The 26,976-nt window shown below is 43.2% G+C and overlaps 1 protein-coding gene and 1 non-coding gene across 6 annotated transcripts in view; both read right to left on the bottom strand.

The window, feature by feature from the left end:
* Positions 1 to 6,504: 6,504 nt before the first annotated feature.
* GNG12 (G protein subunit gamma 12) overlaps positions 6,505 to 26,976 on the bottom strand; it is a 141,087-nt gene continuing 120,615 nt past the window's right edge. For all 5 annotated transcript variants that reach the window (XM_025288495.3, XM_025288494.3, XM_025288492.3 and 2 more), the window contains 2 exons: positions 12,517 to 12,629; positions 6,505 to 10,397 (listed from right to left, as the gene is read on the bottom strand). In XM_025288495.3, coding sequence (XP_025144280.1) covers positions 10,272 to 10,397; positions 12,517 to 12,609 — 219 coding nt within the window. In that variant the 5' untranslated portion in view covers positions 12,610 to 12,629 and the 3' untranslated portion in view covers positions 6,505 to 10,271. The remainder of the gene's footprint in view (positions 10,398 to 12,516; positions 12,630 to 26,976) is intronic.
* On the bottom strand, positions 25,889 to 25,995 carry LOC112585815. The gene has a single exon (XR_003110398.1). It is a non-coding gene; the product is annotated as a U6 spliceosomal RNA (small nuclear RNA).

The raw sequence follows: 26,976 nt of genomic DNA, 5'->3' as shown, positions 1-26,976 counted from the left end.
TTTGCAACTAAGAGTGGGGACTGAGAGATTTCCTGGATGTAAGACTTTCAGGTCAAAACTGAGACAGTCCCAAATAAACAGAAAAAGTTGGCCATCCTAATACTAGGGCAACCATGGAGGCTGGAGTCTACATGGGACACTTTTGCAGTTCAGTCAAGGGGTGATACAGGTCTGGACTTGCAGTTAGGAAAATAAGAGATGGATTTTAGAAGTATCTGGGAAATGAAATAGGTGAGACTGGGTGACCAGATGTAAGGAATGAGGGGGGATTCCTGAATGCCCCCTAGGATTCCAGCTGAGGCAATTTAGAGATAATATGGCTGTCAGTTAAAGTTTCTGGAGGGGAGATGGGTTTAGTCTTGGATGCATTATGTTTCAAATACTTGTGCGATTACCTGTTAGAAGTGTCCAGTAGAACAGATAAGTTGGATATTTGGACAAAATTGGGCTGGATGTTTTGATCTCAGAATCTTCAGCATATACTAACTGTGAGAGTGGATGAGTTTACCAAGAAGAATGGATAAAGTGAGCAGAGCAGCAGTCAGCCGAGGATAGAAACTTGGGACTCAGGGTGGGATTTTAAAAGGCAGACATAGAGGGGAAATGAGTCTTGATGTCACAGAAGCCGAAGGGGCAGAATAGTGAGTTTACAGAAGAGAATAATTCTCACTGTCAGAGGAGTCCCTAAAACAGAGACTGAAAGGTTCCATGGAATTTGGAAATTAAGAGTTCACTGTCCATTTCATTGGGTGAAATCAGTTTATCTGTGTCGGTGTGAGTAAAACCACATTGCAGTCGATTGAGAAGACGGGAGGTGGGGAAGAGAAGACACGGAAGGTGGACCACTCTGGTGAAATTTTGGTGAGAAAGAAGAAAAGAGGAGAAGGGGCTCCAGGAATAGCTGGTGGACTTGCTTCTCACCTGTGAGCCTGATAGAAGTTATTTGGTTGGGTGTGATGCAGAAATTTGGATGTGGAAAGGTAGGGAGTTTTAAAAATTCAGGCCAAATGGCCCCAGCATTTTTTTTGCTGGGGAAGGCAGGATTATTTACTTGATGGGAATGAGATAAATAGGGAGAGTTTGAGTAGGGTGATAAAGGTTTGGAATGAAGGAGTTGAACAAAGTTCAATAAAAGAATTATGAAATCCTGGTGGGGGCTTAGAAATAACCACTGTCAGTTTCTCTTCACTAGTTCTTTCTCCTTATTCAGTCTAATTATCTTTAAGGAAACAAAGCTTAACATGTCAAACCCCTGCTTAAGCAACGTAACTCCCTTACCTTGCCTTTATAATCAGTAGAAAAGTTTTGCTTTTGATGACTCAATTCAAGCTTCTTTCCCAACCTCATCAGCTTGTTCCTCCCTGTAGTCCTGCCTCAGAGATCTGTTACCCAGAAGTAACAGAAGTCTGATATGCAGACTTCTTTAGAATCTAGCTTGTACACACTGTTTTAGCAGCTGAGAATATCCTTTCCCTAGTCTTCACTAACAAACTCCTACTCATACTTCAAGGCTCAGCTGATACACTGCCTCCCCCATGAAACCTTTTCTGACTCACTCAGGCAGTGCCACTTCTTAGAATAGCATTTACCACATTGCATAGTAATACCCACCCTCTACCCCTACCCTCCCTATCTTGGGAGATCCTAGTCTTTTCTGGGTTTATTCTAGGACATACTTAGCACAGTGTTAGTAGGAGCTACCATACTCCTAGTAGGAACTCAACAAATGAATGAATGAATGTTTTGTCCTGCTTCTAAAAACCAAATTTTTAAATGCTCTGTTACTTACATTTAATGTTTGAGTGGCCTATTTTTCTTTTTGTAGTTATAACTCATGAGACATTGTTGATACTTTGAAGAAATTTGCTCATTTAATTCTATTAATTGCTTATATACAAAATAGCTTTCTACAATTCATTTTTCCTTAAAAATTCTTTCCAGTCCTGATGATGAGTCAGTAGCTGAAGTATCGGGAAGTGATCCTTTAAATATCTTTTAAATATCTATAATTATACACAGCAAACCCACATTCCCTTCAGTGACCCCATACTCTAGACTTTGGTTCTTTCCCTCCTGGTTTTCAATTCAAGAAAGAAAATGTGAGATGACTGGGGGGTAAAGATGGTAAAAAAAGGTGACCCAAAATGAATTGTTTTTCTCCCCCAAATTTGTATAAAATTTAAGACTAGAAGAACTGTTAACAATTACTTAGCCTGAATCCTTCTTAAACAATCCTTTTTCTTTTTTTTTTCTGGAAACAGGACCATAAATCATAAAACTCATAAGGTTACACAGCAAATTAGTGGCACTCCAACTACAACCCACGTTTTCTGCTTCTAAGACCCATTCTTTCTCTTACTTCATACTGACAACTCAATAAAAAATGCAGTTTTTTAAAAACATGAATGCATGCTCAGTTGTGTCCAACTCTTTGCATCCCCATGGACTATAGCCCGCCAGGCTCTTCTCTCTGTAGGATTTTTCAGGTTGCCATTTCCTCCTATAGGGGTTCTTTCCCCAGGGATCCAACCTGTATCTCCTGCACTGGCAGGTAGATTCTTTGCCACTGAGTCACCTGGGAAGCCCCAGAAAAACATATCAAATGCACTTTTGGATCTCTCTGAACTTCCATTACCTCATGTGTAAAGTAGGGTTAATAACAGTAGTGACCTCATGGGCTTGTAGTGAGAATCAAATGGATTGAGATGCAAAATTTCTGAAAGCAATACCTGGCCATATTAAGTGTCTGGAGTCTAGTGTTGTTTATTATTTAAAGTCCAATACATTACCTTGTTTTTTTCCCCAAATTTCTTTGTTTCCTTTAATGACATCTACATGTTATGGATACATTTCCATATCAATAGAAAGCTACTGATGTTTTTAAAGAACTACATAGAAATACATTACATTCTTGATTGCTAAGGAACTAATTTACTTACTTTACCTTACTTAATTTTATTAAAAATTTTTTTTGTTACTGACTTGATGTACAGTATTTTTCAGGTATACAACATAGTCACAATTTTCAGGGTTATATTCCATTATAGTTATTATAAAATACTGACTATTCCCTATGCTGTACAATATATCCTTGTAGCTTATTTGCATAATGCATAGTAGCTTGTACCTCTTAATCCTCTACTCCTATATTATACCCCTCAACCTGCCCCCCTCTGGTAACCACTAGTTTGTTCTCTGTAAGTCTGTTTCATTTTTGTTATATTCACTTGTTTTAGATTTCTCATATAAGTGACATCATACAGTATTTTTCTCTGTCTGACTCTGGATCCATCTGTGTTGTTACAAACGGCAAAATTTCATTCATTTTTATGCTTGAGTAGTATTCCATTGAATATACTTATATACCACATCTTCTTTATCCATTTACCTGTTAATGGACACAGGTTGCTTCCATGTCTTAGGATTATAAATAACGCTGCTATGTATCTTTTCAAATTAGTCTTTTTTTTTTTTTGAATGTATTTCTGGGAGTAGAATTGCTGGATCATATGGTAGTTCTATTTCTCACTTAATGAGTTTTAAATTTCCCAAAGTTATTTTTTCTCCCCTATTCACCCCATTCAAACCATTCTACAAATACGAAGACAGACCATGGGTTGTAGAATCCAGCTGAGCTAGGTGTGTGGAATTAGAGTCTGCACTTCTTAGCTGTAGGATCCTGCATAATTTGACTTCTCTGAGCCTCAGTTCCTCATCTGTAGGACAGAATTAAAGTCTGCTTTTCTTTTGAGAGTTGTTGTGAGGCTTAAATGGGAGGGTACATGCAGAGTGCCCAGCCTGTGTCAATATTGGGTCCCTCCTTTCCCCAGTGCCTCACACAAAGTTCTGTAAATATTAATAGATGTTGATGAGCTATATTGATATGTACTTCATTGATATCAGAGCTACAATGGTTTATCTAGAACAAAGTAATTCTAATGCACTGGTCTTGGGGAAATGTCTCAGGTTAAAAGTAGGAAGGATCTACTGCATGTGGATGATTCTTGAAGCACAGTTCTTCGAAGGGATGCTTGCCTTCTGATATACCGTAAGGCTTCTTAACCATTTTTGCCATATCCAAGTACAAGCTGTGCTATTATATACTCACATTTTTGAAAATGTAAATTGGCTTTTTATTTGTCTGTCTTAAGAGGAAACTGTATATTACAACTTGTTCAGTGAGTGACTGCTTTAGGCCTGTACCTGCTTCATGTCAATTTACAGATCCACAGGGTGCTTGTGGTGACCCTTAGTTGTTCTATGTGAGGACCAGATTATAGTCTTTTTGTGGCTGGAGCTCCCACTTCTATCATTAAGCCGTGTGTGTGTGTGTGTGTGTGTGTGTGTATGTAAAGATGGGTGCATGACTGGATCTAGAGACTAGAAATAGCAATTTATACCTAGGTATCTCAGCTGCAGATTTAATTTCCAAACTCAAGACCTTACCATTATATAGCTCAGCCATTCCAATTATTTGCTTTCATAACTGAACAGATTCTCTAGGAGGATTCATAGGGTGTAAAAATGCTCCATATGTAAAATTCTCAATATACTTTATGGTGAACTTCTGCTCCTTTGTGCTAAGCGTTTCTCTCTCCATAGTTTTATTTTACAGTGCCAGTAGTCTTCTACAGACTAATACAAAGTCATATAGCATTTCAGGATGAACTTATTTAGATGACATTTTCTTCCAGTGGAGAGAAATTATTGATTTCTTAAAAAATTAGTAGCTGAGGTGTGGGTTCCTGAGACCAACTGTCTGTTTGTCCAGGGCTGGCTTATAGCTAAAGGGCCTTTTAATAGATGTGATTGACTCAGATAAAGGAACAGTAATTGGGGCAGTATCTGAAGGCAAAGGTTATTTGTTGCTCACAGCGGTAAAGGCGTTGACAAGCAAGCAGGGCCAGGCTCTGAAAACAGGCTAAAGGCAATAGTCATGCCAGGTTGTGCAATGGTGGCTAGAGCTTATGGTTGGGTAGGTTCTGCAGTCAAGAGTCGTAAGCCCAAACAAAGTTTGTAAATTTAGACATAGAAAAGGAGGCAGAAATACCCTAGTTCCGAGTATGAAGGCTTACGGTGAGTGTCCACGTATATATGTAACAGACCCTTGCCAATGAGAAGCTGACCACAGCCCATGCCCAGGAGAGCTGGGAGATGACCTGCATCTCCACATTTAGCTCCCCCGTTGCCAGCAGGCAGGACTTCTTTGTTTATACCATTTAGATCATGTACCATTTCATCTGCCATATTTACTTAGTCTTCTCACTTCAACTTCATCCTCTCTCCCATATGCATGTTGTGTTCTTAGTCACTCAGTCATATCTGACTCTTGCGACCCCATGGACTGTAGCCTGCCAGGCTCCTCTGTCTATGGGGTTACCCAGGCAAAAATACTAGACTGAGCTGCTGTTTCCTCCTCCAGGGCATCTTCCTGACCCAGGGATTGAACCTGCGTCTCCTGTGTCTCCTGCATTGCAGGTGGATTCTACCTGCTGAGTCATCAGGGAAGCCATACCCAAATCCCATCTACCACCTCCCAATACAATCATCTTCCATTGCAAGTCACAGCAACTTCTGGTAGTTTGGTTTGAACCATGAAAAATGCTGGTCACTTGCTGCCTATTTTTCATGACTGCAGTATCTAAATGCTTCAGTCCTTTCCTAGAAAGGGTTGAGTGGCTATCTCTGCCCTGACTCTTTGAGAGTGTATGAGTGCTGGTTTTCTGAAGCAGGGAACATCTCTGTGGCTTGCCCAGCCCAAAACCTTGTTGGCCGCCTTCTCCCTTCTGGCAGCTTTCTGGATGGTGTCATCCAATCCCTTCATCTCTGAGGGAATCCCAGCCCTGGATGAAGGGACTGGGCAGGAGGCAGGATACCTTCAGCAAACACTTGGTGAGTATGAGTCATCAAGTCTGATGACCTTTCTATTTGTTATCTGTTTCCATGGTCATTGCCAGGCCTCAGGATGGGAAACAGCCTTCCACACAGTGAATCATTACACTACTCCTCCTTAACAACTTCCACCCTCTTCCTGTTGGTGGGTGGGTAAGGAGGTATGGGAGATGCTCTGCACACTACCTTTGAGCTCACTTTTCTCCTCCTCCTGCAATTCCCTCCCAAGACTACAGGGTTTCTTTATCTTTCAAGACCTAGCTCAAACACCACCTCTCTTGGAAGCCTTGTCAAGACTGCCGTGGTAGAGGCAGCCCTCCTTCCTCTGGGCTCTCACAGCACTGTGTTCCCCTGAGTTCAGGCACATTGCACATGGTATTATTAGTTTATATACGAGTCATTCCCATCTTTTGTTCTAGACTGTGAGCTTCTCACAGGCTAGTGTAAGCCTTATTCATTTGAGTATAATCAGAGCTTTAGTTCCATACCTGGCTCTTAACAGGTACTCAGAAAATGTTAACTGAATGAGTGCAGGAAAAAGGGAGGAGAACTGGTCTTCTGTTAGTTTATTGAGCAAAATATGGGTAGGAAGATTCAATGAGCCAGACCCAGTAAAGAGAGCAATGGTGCTTTAATGAAACTGTTTTTTAAATCTGCAAACACATTAGCTGTGAAGTAAATGCTTTTATTCTTTCCAGAGAACAGATTTCCAAACAACAATCACAATATTTAGGTTAGTAAGATGCTGGACAGATAAGTAGTCAAAGAATGTCCTAAAACAACAATCCCATCAACTAATATATCAAATGCAAATTTACTGAGACATCAAGAGACTATGTTTATAGTTACATGGCTACAAACAAGACTTTATTACAGTAATCAAGTTCATAAAACTAGAAAAAAAAAGCCATATAACAAAAAGGCCTTTCATAAGCTATTAAATGAGCACACACAATAGACAAACCGATTTTATATTTGAAGCAGCGTATAGCACCAACATGTTGGCAGGACCAGTAGAGGGGTAGGCCACTGGACGGAACAGGAGGGTATCAGCCATCAGCTACTTCAAGCCCCTTATTTTACAGATGGTGAAATGGAGGCTCAGAGAGATGGAGTGCCTTGTCCAAAGTCACACAACACAGGAACACAAGATTGGCTAGACAGCGATCCAGGACACCCAGCTCTAGGTAAGTGCTCTATTTTAACATACAGATAACTCTACTTAATTCAATACATTTTTTTTTTTTTCTATTAACAGATCTACCATAAAAAGTCTACAGTCATAACACACTCTGGTATTACATTTATTGAGAAAGGACTGACATGTACTGTGATTCACTTTTTAGGCCTATATAGCTCCTAAAATTCAGTGTAATCACTCAGATGACACTATCTTAGTTGCAAATTGAGACAAAGGCATCTGGAGGGAAAGTTTGGCACATCTTCCACTACCTAAACTAACTTATGCCTCAAAATTACTAAATCATTGGTATAATTTTTTTTTTTTTTTGGATAGTTGAAAGATTAGTAAAGTACAAAAATAGTCCCAATAGACAGAAAGCAAATTAGGTCTTTGCTTTAAGGGGTAAGTATGGCACTTTTTATTTTAATAATAAGGAAATGTAAAAACCTGATTCTTTTTAGAAAAAAACCTACAGCTTGTGAACAAAGTGTTTCTCTCTGTAAAAAAAAAAAAAAGTGTGTGTCTGTAAAATACTTTGGAGTCATGAAATTCTTGCCATGGTCCTGAGGCGTCAATTGGACAGATTAATGATGAACTAAAGAAGAATCAAGAATGGAAAAAGAGATCACTGTTAATAGAAGCAGAATTAAAGACAAAGTATACTGAACATATTTAAATAGCCTCATAGATATGAAGCCAGGAAGTTGCATGTACATAAGTGATTGTGTCATTATAGTGGTAGTTTGAAAAAAATCACACACATTGGGCATTTGTCCATCATTATAAACCAGCTGCTGTCTAATAGTTAAACTGTGGCTTTACTAGTAGAATAAAGCCTGATAAATAAAAGTGACTTCTGCATATCATATATATGTATACATATATTATATTTTTCTCACATAGACGTCTCATAATAAGTAAATCAACACTTAGCTACAGTTTTTTCCCCCTTGGGTCCAGCATCAAAGGACTTGATATCACTTTTCTTAAACATGCCCTATACCTGGTTAGGAAGTTATATGATGTTCATACTTGTAGCCTTTATGATATCTGGCTAGCAAAAATAAAAAAAAAAATCTCCTGGTACCTCAAGTCCATTCCTTACCACTACAAGCATATTAACAAATATATAGCAAACCATACTTGTTTTCTAATAGGGAAAAGAACATGTTTTAGTACTAAAGAATAAACTATGCTTGCTACCAAAAATGTGTATATAACAGTATAATAAAAGTAATTTCATGAAAATATTTTGTAACAAGCTACATTATAAATATTCAAAGAAACATGGTAAAAATCAGAGTGAAAATAAGATTAGTGTTCTGAAACTTATCAGTAGAAAAATACACTTATTAAAAAAAAAAAGAATGTCTCATTAAGTGATGCAGTACATGTAAAGTTGTCTTCTTAATGTATATTTCAAATTTCACCTTTTGAAAGGAAAAACCTTTCTCCATCAACGGTGCCTATAATATACTTGGAAACTGGGCCCTTTGCAGAACCAAGTGTGGATGACAAGATAAGGGCAGTGGCATGATTTCCACATGATCCTGGAAGAGTGAGGGCAGTTCACAACGCTGGATAGGTGACTTTCAGAAATACGGAATAGATTTGAGCAGTCTGAAAACAGTATTGTATTTGTTCACCCACAATTAACATAATACTCAAAGCTTAGGTGTTAGATTTAAAAACAGGCTTGCACTGCAGGGCAAGATTGTACAGAACTAGGGAAAACCATTGTAAATAATTCCTTCTTGGGGTTGAATCCCTCAGAAGAGAATACTTTTAACTTTTTATTAGTAATTTTTAATGAATGGAAGCTGAATTAAAATATCAAAGGTCTGGTGCATGGTTTGGGCCCATAAATAAGTGTTTAGGAATACCCTCTCCTCCTCTTAGTTAACAGTATGCCCTCTGCCACAGGAGACAACCTTCTTTGGGGATCCCCACTAGCCATTCTGGTTGTGTGTGGCAGTAATATCCAGGCCCAGAGGAAAATCAAGGAACTGTGAGCCCAAGTAGTGAAACAAGCCCCTCTGATGGTGTGAGGACCAGGTAGGGATGATGCAGATGCTGCAGATACTTGAAAAGAGCTTATGTGTCCGATACCTTTACATTCTTTGTATATTTCTTTCCCACCATGATCTACCCATTTGGGGATGGGGAGGTGGACATTAATTCTGAAGACATGATCTGGCTGCAGAGGAAAGATAAGAGGGAAGGCAGAGAAAGTAAGCTAAATCACAAACTTAGGCCACAAAGAGCAGCTGGTTTTCACACATTCCTGCTCTTCTCTTGGCCGGGCTCATGGCTGCTCTGTCTAGTTCCCATCGTTACAGTAGGAATTTCAGGTGTCTACCCCTGATTCAGAGACCATGAGCCCTGGGGCACAGCTGCCTAGGTGCCCCCAAGGGCTGCCTCCCGTTTCCTACATAGATTCAGGATCGCTGAAACCTGAAATCCCTTGGTGAAAGAATGCTCATATTATAAAAGGGCTTTTAGTTCAGTTTAAAAATTTTGATTGGCAGGTCAGCACGGTTTCAAGAGGAGAGAGATGACTTCATTACTCAACTACGATGAATATAGGCTGTAGGGTGTTCTTTTTGTACAATAACGACAAGAAAAGAATTTAATTCTACCTACACACAGCTTGAGATAAAGGTATAACTTCTTGAGTTGAACTGATAGTATGGAGGGATAGACATTTTAATTGGGAAATAAGCTTTGAGATGTGTATATACAAACACACACATATATATACACAAAACATTTCTCATCCACATATACTGTACAAATTGGCACAACTCTATTAAGAATAGACTACGACAAAAATTTTAGGACCAGTTATCCTTGGCATTTTAATCTAGATGACTGCTTAGGTAATTTAGGTTTTAACTGGATCACTGATATATTTGCTTTCTTTTTAAAGGCCAGACCAACTTTTCCTTCAGCAGTAACTAATAGGACACCATAGTTAACAAATGGGAAACAAGATTATTATTCTGTATTAATTCAGTAAAAGGTATTTTAGAGAAAGAAAAACTTGGAAGGTAAAGACTTCAGAGTCCATAATTCCAAGTTAAGAGCATTTTAGTTATTAGCAGTGGTTACCAAATAAGCTGAAGGTAAATCTTTTCAAGGAGCTGCTCATCATTTGCTTTGTTGAGAAGAGGGGAGGATCCACTTCACTACTTCTCTATAAGATGGTGCAGGTCTTCTTATCCTTGAAGGGGTTTTCTGAAGTTGGTATCCCCATCAGCAGAGGGTCATTCCTGGCATGTTCCTCACAGTAGGACATGAGGTCTGCTGATGCCTTTGAAACCTGGTGTGTAGACAAACCCAAGGAAACAAAATATTTATAGGATGCAACTAGAGATGATCATACTAAGTGAAATAAGTCAGAAACAGACAAATATGCTATCACTTATATGTGGAATCTAAAATACGGCACAAATGAGTCTATCTACAAAACAGATTTATCGATGGACAACAGACTTGTAGAGGAATGAACTAAGAGTTTGGGGTTGGTAGATACAAACTATTGCATTTAGAATGGAGAAACAATGAGGTCCTAATGTATATAGCACAGGGAACTATATTCAATATCCCGTGATAAACCATAATGGCAAAGAATGTATATATATAAAATAATATATAAGTTTATAACTAAGTCACTTTGCTGTACAGCAGAGGTTGGTACAACACTGTAAATCAACTGTTTAGATAAAAAAATTATTTTAAAAAGAATATTTACAAACTAGCAAGGTATCTGCATGCTAACCCACTGGGTGGAAGACTGTTGGAGAACAGGATAACCAGAGTCTTGAAGTATCACTCCCATGTAACCTGTTACATAGAGAGGGCAAAGGTACTTCCAAATGCAGAAATCTGGCAGATAAGCCCTTCCTCAACCAAGTGATCAAACTGACATCAGCTGTCTCTTAGGCTGAGTGCAGAAGACATGCCACCAGCCAGCTAGTATTCCGGCCAAAACCTTTAGCCTGAATTTGATCATCAGCAAACAATCTCATTTGCAGTGAGGCCCATCCTGCAAAGTGAGGGGCCTGGAATCTTCAAAACCAGACTGTGTGTTAGATATCAGCAGCTGATCCTGAGTGTGTGATTATATAGAGGAACATGTACTTAGGAGACAAACAGTGAAGTATTAGGGGTGAAGAGTCATGATGTCTGCAAATAACTTTCAAGAAATTTCAGGAAAAAATTACATCAGTCTTGTATGTGTGCAGAGACAGAAAACAAATATGGTAAAATGCTAATTGGTGAATCTTGGTAAAGGGTATATGGGTGTCTATTGTTACAACTCTTCTATAGGTTTAAAATTTCTCAAAATAAAAACTTGGGAGGAGGGGAAAAAGAAGAACGTCTGAGTCAAAGGAAGGCTCTATCTTAGCTTTTACCCAATTAAAAAAAAAATAAATTAGAATGCAGAGGAGAACAGAGTTAAAGCACTGAAATAAGGGCTCAGAGCCAAATCTCAGGAAGAACAGAGCCATATTTTGGTAGAGTGTCAAGATTTACCATTAAAGATTGGGCTTGGGGAAATAAAAAGAGGGACAAAACCAGCATGGAAAGATGTAGCACCTTACTTTGGCATGAGTTAAAAATGGAAATACCATGCCTTCTTCAAGGGGTCTGGGTCAGAGACCCGTTAGAATCATCAGATCAGTGTCCTCAGGCCAGGGGCACAGGCCAGCTGAGCCCTGGCAAATACAAGACAGGCAGCCTCCTGTTTTGAAGACAGGTGACTATCTCCAGGCCCGGAGGAATTTATCAGGTGACTGCTTCAGTATCTAGGAAACAGCATTACTCACAACATTCCAAGGCACTCACTGCTTAGCCCTCTCTGGAGATTTTTGGGGAAATGACTTCTAAGTCAGGTGACCCATCAGATGCCTTTTGGTTTCCTCAGGTCTCAACTAAGGCTGGCACTATTTGCCCTGGATGTAGACTGTGGTCATCAAAGCTCACACACACTGAAAAAGTGCCTTCTCCTCAAAAGGACACCCGACCGTTGACTTGTTATGCCAGGCTCCCTCGGCTGCAGTGATAACTCCAGAACACTTCATACATTCCAGAGGGCTGACGAGGGTGTTTATATAAAGTCCACCTGGAACCCCTGTCCCCAGGGAGAAAACAGTGCCAGAAGGCTCTGCTGTGTGTGCCCAGGGAAAGCAAGTCCTCAGGAAATCTTGTCATGGGTTTTAGGTTTTCTGTCCTAACAGACAGGCTCACTTCAGACACTTTGGCTTGCCCATGCTATGTAGAAAAGAAAGTTAAGATTCGGAAACTCTCAGCTTGCTCAGAGGAAATCATGGCACCTGGCTGAATTATATGGCATTATCTTCTCAGAAATATGGCCTGGCCTCAGGAAAGCAGAGAGAGATGGTGAGGAACACGTCTGGCCCACTCGAGGCTCTTACCTTTATTCTCTCGATGGAGGCTTCCATTCTCAACTGCTGCACAGTCCTCCGTGCCTGGGCAATGTTGTTGGTACTGGCTGTCTTGCTCGACATCTTCAGTTAATGGTTTTCACCTGAAATTTAAGAGAACTTTTTTTAAAAGGTGAACTTTTAAAAAAAATTGTTTAGACATTCGTAATGCTTTGTGTTACTCGGGAAAAGGATGCATTTCCGATCACCACAGCTTCTTGGAGGCAGTCACCACGAAGTTGGAAATGGGAGTGGTGGCCTCAGTGTTTAAGCTGGTAATACTTCTGAGCACTTTCACGAATCTTTCCTCTGCAGAAACCCAGTATGTGTGTGCTTAGTCGCTCAGTCGTGTCTGACTCTTGGCGACTCCATGGACTGTAGCTCGCCAGGCTCCTCTGTCCATGGAATTTTCAAGGCAAGAATTACTGGAGTGGGTTACCATTTCCTTCTCCAGGGGATCTTCCTGACCCAGGAATCTAACCTGCGTCTCCTGTGTCTCCTGCATTGGCAGGTGGTTCTTTACTGCTGTGCCCAAAATCCAGTACTAGCAGTTTAATCCTTGTGCCCTATATACAGCATAAAATAGCCTTTCTTAGGATTTTCTAAGGGGAAACACACAAAAACATCCACAGTGATTTCAAGGCCTCCAGCACACATGGGCCCCATCCCCTGTGCAGGTTAACATAATTACTGCCATGCACCTTAATAGAAGGTTTAGATTTCATTTCGTTTTGGCTCTCTTACCCAGTTATTACACTGATGTGAATCCTGGCAACAGAAAAACGGCAAATGAGAGTGCTTCTGGAAAACTGTACACAAAGGGTGCGTTTTTAGGAGATATCAAGATTTGCAATCATTTGGAGAATGTTAGGCAGATAAGGAAGCCCTTATTCAGGAAAAAAGTAGGAACTTTTCAGATGAAAGCCTCTCAATGATAGACCTAAAAGTCAAATGGGATACAGCCTCAAGCCTGAAATATTTAATGGAACTTCATCAGTCCCCTCCCTGCCTGCTCTCTCTGCACCGCACCGCACCCCCGCACCCCACCGCACCCCCCCCCCCCCCACCACTTTGATCTCTCTGGCTTCATCCTGGTGGCCAGGGTAATCCCACACTTCCACTGCATGTTCATGGGCTGACTCTCCTCTCGGGTCTGAGCCTGTGGCTTTTAGGCTGCCCTCTGTTTCTATCTCCCTAGCCACCTGGTGCAAAGCAGAGGAAATTTCTGGACCTTGAGCTTCGACCTGTTTAGTTGTTCCATGGCAGAGTCCAATGGGAAGGCAGGCTAGGGAAAGGCACTGCCCGGTGCCCCTGCCATATATGACCAGGACCTCTCTTGGCACGGTGGCACCGGAAGAGATCGCAGGTCTGGTAGCAGTGTGGCAGTTTTATGACTCACAGCAGGTGGACAGTAGGTGTCTCTCCCCATGCTATGCACGGAGCTCAGCAAAGTCTGGTGCCGGCAGGAAACCCAGGCTGACTCAGCCTTCTGGAGGGGCTGCAAGTGCACAGAGTGTATCTGCTGTAAAGGCTCACACCACACAAGGCTGCAGAAAACACCCACCCACAGCTCCAGCGGCATCCACCGGAGATCTGCTGCACTCAGAATGCTCCGGGTGGCCAAGTTCAAGGACTTGGGTAGGGCTTGCACCCTCTGAGGTCAGAGGCAGCTTTGGGTCAAATGCCCAAATACAACTGTGCTTTTAACTGCCTGCAGAACTTTGAAATCCTAATCAGCAAGCTTCATGCCCCTGGTTTGGACCCTGCCTTCCAGTTACTAGCTGGGTGAAACTAGGCAGGTTACCCAACTTCTCTGAGCTTGTGTTTTCTCATTTGTAACATAGGGATACTGTGATTTTTTGAAGATTCAATTCACTGGTGCACATGTAGTGTTTAGCGAAGGACCAAAGCACTCCACACACGGTAGCTGCTACTGTATTTATCCTCAGGGGTCCCACCCAGCACAAGTAATGGGAATCCCTTGTGTACCTATCTGCCCGCCCCCACCCACCTGGTCAATAGGCCTCTAGGATTTTGAATGACCAGTGTGGGTGGGCATTGGCCCTAAGCAGTTCTGTGGCACTCTGGTGTCATGGCAGAATGGAATGGCTGGAGACAGCCATCTGAGGATTCCCCTAGAGTAAGAGAGCCCAAGCCACGCAGGAAACTGGGAGCAGCCGTCATGTGGCAGGACATGGTGGCCTTGCCTTGGGCAACTGGGTTACAACACACTTCCAGATGAGCTGCCTCTTCCTCTGATTCCTCAGTCATCCTGCCACACCCAAAGGAGAGGCCAAGGGTCTCCTCCTGGTGACCCTGCTCATATCCAGTGGCCTGATCCAGCCCCTCCCGTGCTCCCACAAGCACTTTTTAATAGAACCTTTGAAACGGGTCTAAGGCAGCAGGCAGCCCCTCTGTGAACAGTCTAAGTGCCCAGATTCAAAACCACACTGGTTTTGTTCCCTGGAACACGTTAAGCAGGGCTCCCCTCCCAGCTGGCGCTGGTTCAGAGGATTGGCCCCCAGCCTCCAGAATGCAAATAGGACACCCTTTCTGAGCTGTCTGTGGTTTCCAGGCTGCACCCTCAGGACTTTCTTAATGTTCCCTTCACAGGAAAATAACACCAACCATTCTCTTCTGCATCTCAACCTCCAGGGCATAGAGTTTCCAAGGCCTGAGCAAGTTTTCCTGTAACTGTGGAACATTTCACACACGTATCTGGATTGGGTCAGCCGTGGCTCCCGCCCACGTGGCCATAAGCAAATCGTCCACAGTCAGGCTTTATTTATAAAATGCTTGGGTAGGTCCTCCTAAAATTGGTGAGAAACTTAGCATCTGGTACGCAGAGGACTTAACTTCCTGACTGTATTACAGTCAGGATGAAAAAGAGCCAGCGGTTCACAGTTCACGCTTGCCAGTTTGGGGCCCTGACAGCCCTCCCCACTTCTGACCTCTCTGTTTTCACTGGCTCCTTCACAGAGAGCCTTCTTCCCATCCCTCAAATGGCTGCCTGTTCCCTTCTATTGCAGACCCCTCTAGAAAAAGTTCACTGGGCCACTGGAAAAGTACATCGTCTCTTATGATAACATGCTTCCAATGGAGAAGTCAAATCAAAATTATATTGTTTTAACCCAAGAAGCCTCTTCAAGGAACTCGGGCGGCTGAGCAGCCTCATGTGTCTGAGAGCAAGGTCACGCACGGGCTGCCTGACGTCAGACTGGTGGGCGGTGTTTACAGGAGCGGGAGGTCTCCCGAGGACTTCCTCCCCTTTTGCAGCTGCTCTGCATCTCCTCAACAGCTGGGCCGGGGCAGAACCAGACGGACAGACTGGGACACAAACATCTGAGTGTCTCTGCACCCTCAGAGGGTTTCTTTGGTCTTCCCTCAACGGCATGGATGTCTGGCTGTTTGTTTGTGCTATTACTTGGATTAAAAAAAAAAAAACTTGCTTTATTCTTATTCCAAGAATAGCTTCCAAGACAAACAACACCTGATATTCCTGTGGAACCTCAGAGCATACATGTACTTTCATCTACATTCATCCGTGAAGACTCACTCTCAGCCTGAAAGGTGTGTTACTTTTTCATCCTTGTTTTATAGATGAGGAAACTAAAATTAGAAAAACGTGCTCCCAGTTTATCCAGCTCAGAGCCTTGAACCAGCTCGTAGGCTTCTGTATCCCGGAAGTCACACTTCCTACTGTATCATGAAAGGATGCAATTCCAATTAATTAGATTCACAAACACTCAGGGCATCACTGAACAGTCCACGATGTGGTTCCAATCAAGGGTGACCTTGATACCCCATAACCGGGAGTTGTGGCCTTGCTGATGGCTTCACATTTGTACAACACTCTTTCTGGTGCAGAAGGCATCTGTTTGGTGCTCTGGAAGACAGGTCTCCCCTGTCACATCCATGAGCAAAGCAAGAATGTTCTTGCTGCGGCTACTAGGCAAGGACTGAGGTTAGTATCTGAACATCCTGAGTCCCCAGGGGTCCATCCTACCCAGAAGGGCCCAGGCCTGTGCCTGCGCTGTGCAGAACCCAGGTGTGATAAAACTCTGGCTCTTGCTTCTGCAGCCTGGTTTTCAGTTTTACATGTGGCTGAGAGATTTGAATCAACACAGCATTAGTAACAAAGTAGCATTTAGCTATTCAAATGCTCTGCATTGGTTCAAATGCTATTATTCATCTGAATTCTCAGCTTCCTAGAAATTCCTAGGAACAAGATGTCACATTAGGGAAATGTGGGCATTTTAATCTTTGTCTAGAGGGGCCTGAAGCAGGGAGAGAAGGGTGGGGATGGCAAGTGTATCATAGAGCACACTCTGGCAGGAAGGCACCAGGAAGCCCCAGAATCTGAATCACAAGTCATCAAGGCCTGGCCAGTAATTGAATCATTGGAGTGAAGCCAACATTCTAAGCAAACACACCCCTTGTGGCTGTAATAAAAGAGCAGGCTGCAAAACACACACACACACACACACACACACACACACACACACACACACACACACACACACACACACACACAAAACCAGAGAGAAAAAGTAGGCTTCCACTTACCCTCTTATCCCTCCTTAAACTATTAATATCAATGTTTTACCCCAGCTTTCTTCCTGCACCTCATCTGCTAAAGGGCGACAGGCTTGTTGGGATGACCCACAGGAGCACCTAGCACTAACACACCTGGTACACATGGGTGTTTAAGTGTCAAGGAGACGGAGAGATGAGGAAGGCCTGCAAGGAACAGTGGAAGACACACTTTGGGATGGAGAAGAGATAACAAAGTGATAGTGATAGTCCTTTCTTTTTAAAAATTTTGTTTGTTTGCAGTGCTCTGCATGTGGGATCTTGGTTCCTTGACCAGGGATTAAACTCGCACCCTCTGCATTGGAAGTGCAGCAGAGTCTTAACCACTGGACCACTGGGGAAGTCCTGATATTCCTTTCCAAGAGAAGTATATATGTAGGCTCAGAATTAGCAGAGTGAAAAAGAAAGAGAACAGTTCTTAAGCTTGATAACAAGACAAAAACCATGCATCCAATGGGAAACAAAGGTAAAAACTCAGCAAAAGAAGAGTTTCAAAGTAATCAGGCAGGAACGTCTACTGATAGGGCCTTTGAGGGAATGCTGAGAGCGGACCGTCAAGCCCCTAAGAACTGGTTTTCTATTCTCATAAACACCTATTATTTTCTATCAGAGCCTACAGGCTGAATCCAGACTGCAGATGTGTTTGGTTGGGCCCCACACAGGGTTAACCCGTGTGTGTGTGTGTGTGTGTGTGTGTGTGTGTGTGAAACAGAAACATACAGAGAGAAACAATGTATGTGTTTTAACTGTCAACATTTTAAAAATAAAGAGATTTCATTTAAAAAAGAGGAATCTCTAGAAAAGTCAGAAAATCTTTTACCAGTGGGCTAAATCTTAGTAGGTGCACACGTACCGGATCCTGTGTTTTAGCTTATAGCCCAGCCTTTACCCTCTGCCTTGGATGCTCAGCTCCGAGTGTATGCTCGAGGATTAGGCTAGGGGACTTGGGTTCACTCCTGCCCCCGACCGTTCCTAGCTTTAGTGCCCTCTGTGACACTTGTACCCTTTCTAAACCTCAACTTTCTCATGGGAAAAATGGGGATAATAATACTTCTCTATCTCAAAGGCATCAGATAAGCATGTGAGTCTAGTAAATATAGAGAGCAGCTAGTACCTGCATTCTCTGATTGCAGCCCAAGGGAACTGCTTTGAGCACCCACAGGCTCATGTCCCCTCTCTTCCAGCTGAGCCCTGCTACTGAGTGTCATCAGCTGAACTGTGTCCCCAGAAGTTTCATAGGTTGAAGTCTTAACTCCCCCAGAATTCAGAATGTGACTGTATTGAGATATAGGGTCCTTAAAGAGGTAATTAAGTTCAAATGAGCTCATTAGGGTGGGGGCCTCCTAGGAAGCAGGACTTTGGCCACAGCAGGGGACAGAAGAATGGCCATGTGAGCTCACAGGGAGAAGGTGGGCACCTACAAGCCAAAGAGAAAGGTCTCAAGAAGCCAACCCTCCCCAACACTTTAATTGCAAACTTGTAGCCTAAAGAATTGTAGGAAATTAAATTTCTGTGGTTTAAGCCCCTCAGCCTGTGGCACTTTGTGTTAGCAGCCCAAGCAGACGAATATACCCAGGTGCTCTTACAGCTAGGGTCTGGATGATGCAGGCTTTGCTGACCTCATGCATTCGAGAGGGATCTGGAAGGTGGAAGTGAGAAGGCCACCTTCTTGCTGCTCGGCTTATTTCTGATGGCTCACCAGGTGGGAGGCAACCTGCTCTTGGCAGAGGTTCTTGGCACCCCAGTGTGCAGCCACTAGCAGCATGGTGCTAAGAAGCTGTGTGGCTGCAGCAGCCTGCTAATTATGCTGCAGGGCCCCTGGGCACCAGTTCTGTGGTGCTATCTAGAAGTTGTCTGGGGGGCTCCACTGAGAGCCTGTGTCTCCATTCCTTCCATTGACTACACAGGCACACAATCCCCTATATTAAAGCTCATTCTGCTAACACCCCCAAGAGTGCTTTTGGTTTGCTGGACCTAAACCCCAACTGATTCACAACTGTTAATCTATTGTTTTGTAAACTGTAAATAGCTTACAAAGACTAGCTATGATTTCTACTTTCATACTATCATTGCTGAACACACCAAATTCTACAACTTGAAAAGGAAAGCTAAGGCAGAATTCTTCTTCACTAACAGAGCTTGCAGGCAAGAAGGCCATGGGTAGCTGAACATGTGACTAGCTGCCTGCATGTCCTGCCCTGCTCCTGTTCAGTTTTGAGAACAAAGGGTGAAAAGAACAAGTTATTGGCCTATGGGGACGAAAAGTAAGACAAAGAGATGAGGAAGGCCTGCATGGAACAGTGGAAGACGTGCCTTGGGATGAGAAGAGATAACAAAGTTACAGTGGTATTCCTTTCTATTTTTTTGGCTGCACTGTGGGGCATGTGGGATCTTAGTTCTCTGACCAGGGATTGAATCTGCGACCTCTGCATTGGAAGTGTGGCAGAGTCTTAACCCCTGGACTGCCGGAGAAGTCCTGATATTCCTTTCTAAGAGAAGTATATGTAGGTTCAGAATAAGCAGAGTGAAAAAGAAAGAGAACAGTCTCTCTCAAGACCTCAACAGAGCTCTTCCTCTAAAAGCAAATGTTTTATACTTGTTAACCCTTTGAGGTCCTTGTCTGGTATATTTGATTAGTTGATTTTACCTGCCATCAGGGCACCTGTGCTTGAATAATGATGATGTTACTGTTACCGTCATCATGATAAAATTCAAAAAAACTACTACTACTTGTTGAGTACTGAAATATGTGCCAGGTAAGTAAAATCTAAGAATCATTTCATTTAATCCTCTCAGAGATAAATTCTCTTATCATTTCTGTTTTACAGATGAAGCACAGATGGTGAAAAAAGTCCTGCCATAGATCACGCTGAATTACGTAGCAGAGCTGGGACTCAGGGCCACCTGACTTGCAAGGTCATCCTCTCCATTGCCAATCTATACTGCATAGGCCTCTGAACATCAAAAGACACAGGAAGAAATTGAGAGAAAGCAAGGCCAAGCGTCAGCCAGAAGCACTGGACAAGGAAGACAAGGCCTCCCTTTCAGGGCCTGTTGCCCCTTCAGTTAGGTGGTCTCCACAGCAATGACGGTAGAGGTGGGGAGTTGAATGGCCTTGAGAGAAGACCAAAGTGAAGAAGAACCGGTCGCTCTTATTTTAAGAGAAGGACCGCCCGGATTTCAGGTAGGACTCTTGCTAAAGACACAGGATGGTTCCCATCCTCCTCCTGTGTCCCAGTGAAGCTGGCAGGGAGCCATGCGCCAGTGAGCCAGTCCTGGGTAATAAGTCAGAGGAGAGAGCTGCAGAGCCTGAGCAGCTGGTTCCTAAACTTCACTGTGTATCCAGAACACCTGGGGCACTTGCTAAAAAAACCCAATCTATATCAGAGGCAGGACCCAAGAATCTGTGTTTATAGGCTTCCTAGAGAACTCTCATATAGGTCCTCCTGAGAAACACCAGTGACGATTATCAGAGTCCTACCTCTGGGTTCTACCCACGTTTATTTCTGCCTGGGTCTTAGAACAGGTCAGCTTAAAAGAATGCTACTTCCAACCTATGCTTAACTTTCCAAAGGTCTGAACAAGTCCTGGGAAATTCTAACTCCTTCTCATGACCTTAACCTATAGGATTAACCCTCCCTCCGTTTGAAATAGTTCTTAGTACTTAACATCCTTCTTTGTAACTCAAGTCTAAATTTGTTTTCCTAACAACTACTACTTCCTTCTGGAAAGTGTCTCGTCCCTGGCATCCGTGATGCTAGGCTGTCCTGTTCCTGCCTGTCCAGTGCTATTCCTTTCTGCAGCTCTTGTTCCTGCTTCTGACTTTGGTTTTCTCAGGGGCTCAGTCTTGGAGGGCTGCAGAAAGAGCCTTTATAGTCAGATAAATTCGAATCCTGTCTCCTCATGGACTACTACCCAGAACTGCTTTACTTCTCTGGCCTTCAGTTCCCTCATCTGTAAGATGGGAAGAGATAATAATAGTACATACCTAATAGGGTTGAACCAGGAGGAAATGGGAGAACATATGTAAATTACTCAGCACCTGCCTGACCCACACTGGTCCTCAGTGCCGTAGATGTTGATCCTAAAGGACTTTAGCTAAGACCAACATGCTTCCCATGCATACAATCCTGACCTTTTACCTTAATTCCAATGTCTAAATACAAGCCTATTTTGATTTACACTCGAATGCTGCACAGTTGCTTCAAACACAACACATCTAAAATCCAATACAGCATTGCCACCTGCCCCAACCATTCTCATGTCCCTTTCTCAGCACCACTATTGTTCTGGCCACAGGACATCTTTCCAATTCCTAAAACCGACCTTTGTCTGACAGAAATGTGAGCCACTTGTGAGGTTAAATTTTCTAGTAGCCACATGAAAAAAAAAAAAAAAAAAAGAAAGTGAAATTAATTTAGCTCAATGCGACCAAAATTAAAACAAATTAATGTTAAAAAACTGAGCTAATTTACTCCTTTTGGTACTAAATCTTTGAAACTCAGTGTGCATTTTGCACTTAGAGCACGTCTTCATTTGAGCCCCACTTTAAGTGCTCACCAGTCACAATGGCTGCCTAACTGGACAGTGCAAAGTTAGACTCTTTAAGAGGGCTTCCCTGCTGGCTCAGACGGTAAAGAATCTGCCTGCAATGCAGGAGACCTGGGTTTGATCAGTGCAAACTTAGATCCTGGCACTTTCCAAATTCTCTTGATTCGTACTTTGACAAATCTCGCATTTAAACTTTTCCCCATTTTCCAGTTTCTGTTTTACCTCAGTTTTGGCTCCCAGCACCTCAAGTTAGGTCTACTGCATCAGTCTTGAAACCATTCATGTTCCTTATTTGCCTCCAATCTAATCTATCTATCCTCACCAGGATATGATTTGCCTCTAATCGATCCTCACCAGGATATGCTCAGATAAAGTACCATTTTTAGCTTATGTCTCTCTGGCTCAGGAAAGTTCCAGGGACTCCCCGGTACCCCTAGGAAGAGTTCAAAGGGCTTAGCTTTGCAGTCAAGATCCTACCTGGTATTTCTGTCCCGTAATAAAAATTCTAATCCTAAAAGCAGCTTATTACTGCTTAGAGCTTACTGTATGCCAGACAGCAGCCTGTAAGCCAATGACTGGCAGTACATTATCCTAGTGAATCCTCACAAATGCCCTGTGAGAAACACTATGCATCTTCATCCCCATTTTATAAATGAAGAAGCTGAGGCACAGAGAGGTTAAATATGTACCTAGTGCCACACAGCTAGCAAGCTGCCTGGTTGGGATCTGAGCTCAGGCAATGTGATTCCAGAGGCCCAGCTAGAACCTCTCCTGCTCTCTACTGCTGTAGCCTCAGGGGTCTGTCACCCCATCCCTGGCTTTGTGGGCTGTGTTTTCAAGTCCCATCTGGAAATCTCCACCCAAGTTTTCTGCCTGCTTCTCTTGGCCGATTTACTTTATCTTTTAAAAACATTTATTTATTTTATTTGGCTGTGTTGGGTCTTAGTTGTGACATGCGAAATCTCTATTGGGTCATGCAGGGTCTTTCATTGCAGTGAATGGGCTCCTCTAAGCTGCTGCGCACGGGCTGAGTTGTTCCATAGCATGTGGGATCTTAGTTCCCCGACCAGGGATTGAACAAGCGTTCCTCTGCATTGCAAGGTGGACTCTTAACCACTGGACCACCAGGGAAGTCTGATGGCCAGTTTAAATCCTCTCTTCTTTTAGGCTACTTCACATTTCTCTCTCTTCCAGGAAGGGCTGCCTAACTACTTTTGCTTACAGTGACTAATTCCCCTTAATAGATTCCTGCTATTAATATATGTCTGAAGCTCAGGGGCTCAAGGACCCCTAAGGGATGGCCCACGAATGAGATAGGGAGACAGGAAGAGTTGTGAATGAAGTTCCTAAAGCTATACACAAAATTTGGTATGTGTGCCTATGTTTTTTTTTCTGAAGTGAGGATTTATAGCTATCATCAAACTGTCAAAAAGCATCTGCAACCCCATTGATTTCAATGCTTAACTGTATGTTATTTAATGCTTATTGGTAAGCAACTGACTTTGTATACATGGAGATTATCTTCCCACTAAAGTGTGGGAAGTTTAGCTCAATAATAATAGTCTAGCAAGTACATTTATTCATCACTTACTATGTGCCAGCTACTATATCAAATATTCTCTACAGATAATACTTCACTTAATACTATCTGCAACTATAAGGTTAAGTGTGTTATACTTATTGAGACCGAAGCTTAGGAAGGTTAAGTACTTTCTGATCTTCGAAGCTCAGACAGCTAGAAAGTGGTAGAAACAGATTTGAACCCAGAGCTTTTCTGCTTTAAAGCCACACCCTTAACCAGGCAGTTGAGTTCTCTGTACCATCCTCTCTCTCACGTTGACTAACGCAGAGAATTGGGCCTCAATAAATACCTGGGTTAGACTAAGACACGTGATGTAGCAACCAACACAACATCAGCCAGTGTGAACCTATCACCCTGGGGTGTCGGTGTACCCCATGTTTGTTTTCCTAGAGACGGGATACACCCTGCTGCTCCCTCCCACGTGTACCCTGCAAAATACTGCCTGTTCCAAGTCAAAGGTTACCCATCTGCTGGGTTCCCTTCACAGCTCTGAGGAGCTGGGGTGGAGGCCCTGGGACTCCGATGCACTTGATTAGGGCCAGTTTCTGGGGCTGTGAACATTAACTTCCTGCATGGGTTGGCCACTTGAGTGGTGCCCAGATTCTCAGGGCAATGGCACTTTGCACCCTCAGACTGTGCCCCACACAGATTTGCAGTCAGTGAAGGTGCGCTGAGGGAACGGCTCTCTGACGTGCAAAGAAGGGGAGCAGGGCTCCCCATCACCTACCCCCATATGCCAGGCCAGGGTCCAGCCACACAGAGGCACGTGTTTACCATCAAGACTGAGGCTGATCTTTACAAACAAGTTTTACTCTCTACCTAGTGTAGCAAGACAAGATATGTGAAATGATGTACTTATATCTGCGTGGCTGGCTGAAGTCAGCTGGATGTCCCATTTGTTTATTCATGAATGAATACATAAATGAACAGATGACTTCCATAACTAGTTAGTACTAAAGACAAAGGCTAACACTAACAGTGTGCTTTTTCTGTGCCAGGTACTGTGTTCAGGGCTTTATGTGAAGGTATTTACTCTTTGCAACGTCCCTGCAAAGGAATCTACTATTACGTCCCTAGTGCTAGTATACTGTTAGTTGCTCAGCTGTGCCTAACTCTTTGTGACTCCATGAACTGGGGCCTGCCAGGCTCCTATGTCCACGGAATTCTCTAGGCAAGAATACTAGAGTGGGTTGCCATTTCCACTCTAGTGCGAAGATCTCCTGGGCATCTTCCTGACCCAGGGATCGAACCTGGGTCTCCCACACTGTGGGCAGATTTTTAACCACCTCAGCCACCAGGAAAGTCCTGTGTCACTAATTTTTAAGTTTTAAAAGAATGTATGTGTATAGTCCAGATTTTAAACAATCCAAGAGAGTAGGCAACAAAAACTAGCTGTCCTCCTACTCTAGATTTCACAAGGCAATCACTGTTACTAGTTTCTTGGGTTTTCTTCTGAAGACATCACATGCACATACAAATGTGATTACTCATATATCTGTTTCAAAATTACAAATGGGATTATGTCATACGCATTGCTCTGTACCCTGTTTTTTAATATATTTGGGGGTCATGGTGAAGGTGGTGTTATTAACCCATTTTTCAGATGAGGAAACTGAGGCTCTATAGGACTGAAATCAACCCTGGTGCTCATAGCCATCATGGCACACACTGCACCTGCCTGCGTCCTATATGAGGAGCTCGCTGGGGCTGGAGAAAGGAAATGGGAATGATCAGAGAAGCTGATCAGAAGGCTGAATTCCTGCTGGAGCAAGCACAGTTGATGGCCCTTTTATCCCCAAACCCAGACAACTGGTGCCTTCTTCTTCATCTATGTGACCTATTGGGAGTCCTCCCACCAGCCTTCCTGGGGGATGTGCCTTGCACACTCTCTAGCTCCCCAAGCTGAGCAGGGCTGGACATTGTCTACAATAAGATCTATTAGCCAGTATGTTGTCCACAACATAGCCATTCTACCCTCGTTCTTAATGGGCTGACAAAGCAGCAGAACAGAGATATTTAGGATTCCAAGGCCTCACTGCTTTGGGGAGCAAAGGATGCTATCTGAAGTGAGGAAGCCCCCTGAGCAGTGCTTCTCCACCTCTGAGTCAGCAGGTCTGGGCTGGAGGGTTGAGAATTTGCATTTGTGAGAAGTTCCCTGAAGGGCTGATGTTGCTGGTGTGGTGTGGAGACCACTCGTGGAGAAGCTCTAATCTAGGGGCTCCTTGTTGGAGTCACCCCGACTCTCAGGCTCCTTCCCTTCACAGGTGCTGAGCACCTGGGGGGTGCAATGAAATGGGCTCTTTGCTATGTTCTTCTGTTGTTTGGAAATCATTCATTTGCTCCCAAAGACACAGGCACTTCACCTTGAGGAAGTTATTCCTGGCAAGGGACACAGGACCAATCTAAGGAAGGAGGAAGAACATTCCAGATGGCCATTCATCTCTTACCTGTGGTTATGTAGTTGATGGCCTTTTCCTCTTTTTTGTTTTTCTAATTATGAAAGCATGATAACACATTTACAGGAGACTTGGAAAATACAGAACCAAGTTATATATAGTTCTGCTCTATATTACAATTATTTTTAAGTAGATGAGATTTTCAGTTGGAGTTTCAATATCAAACTCTCAAAAATTAATTAAAAACATGGAATGCTTCACGAATTTGCATGTCATCCTTGCATGGGGGCCATGCTAATCATCTCTGTATCATTCTAATTTTAGTATATGTGCTGCTGAAGCAAGCACAGTTGATGGCCCTTTTATCCCCAAACCCAGACAACTGGTGCCTTCTTCCTCATCTATGTGACCTATTGGGAGTCCTCCCACCAGCCTTCCTGGGGGATGTGCCTTGCACACTCTCTAGCTCCCCAAGCTGAGCAGGGCTGGACATTGTCTACAATAAGATCTATTAGCCAGTATGTTGTCCACAACATAGCCATTCTACCCTCGTTCTTAATGGGCTGACAAAGCAGCAGAACAGAGATATTTAGGATTCTGGTCATAAAGGCCTAGCATCTGATTGACTTTAAACAGAGGGCATGTTTTCTAATACTGCTAAGCAGAGAGGCGTTCACCTACTTGCCCCGAGTGAATTAAAACAAACAACCAAGCAACCAAACACCTAACGGGAGAGCTGAAAGTGAGGCAGCAGGCAAATACTGTTCCATCCACTTTAGATTAAGCAATTTAGTCATTCTGCTTTGAACGGCACATCAGCTTGAATGCACAGGGCACAGGAGTGGGTTTGAGAGAGAGAGAGAGGCTGAGAAGGACTGAGAGGAGTGTGTGCAGCTCCCTGACATTTACAGTCACCAGCTGGGGCTGGGCATGGCTGACAAACAATGAATGTGGGTGTTACACGGGTGATTAGAGGGCTTGTGATTCCAATGAGATGGACTAAGTACTGAATATGAATAAGGAATATCAGTGGGCCAAAAGGCATGCCAAGTGCAAGCATTAGGAGCTTAGAGAAGACAGTCAGTGAGGGATTGAGCAAGCAGACATGCACGCAGGACGAAAGTCTTAAACGGACCAATCCCCTGAGGATATGAAGTGGACGGGTGGGGGTCAAGGAGTGGGGAGACTCTCAGAATGGTTACTGAGGGGAGCAGTGGAGTGGATGAAGGCTGACTCTGTTACATGAAAATGGGAGCCACCAAATATTACTAAGTAGAATGACAGGCATGGGGAGTGTTATCAGAAAAACAATCAAACAACCTTATGCAG

This window comes from Bubalus bubalis, chromosome 6 (genome assembly GCF_019923935.1).
Source record: "Bubalus bubalis isolate 160015118507 breed Murrah chromosome 6, NDDB_SH_1, whole genome shotgun sequence".
Lineage (NCBI taxonomy): Eukaryota > Metazoa > Chordata > Mammalia > Artiodactyla > Bovidae > Bubalus > Bubalus bubalis.
This window is presented reverse-complemented; position numbering and strand designations above follow the sequence as displayed.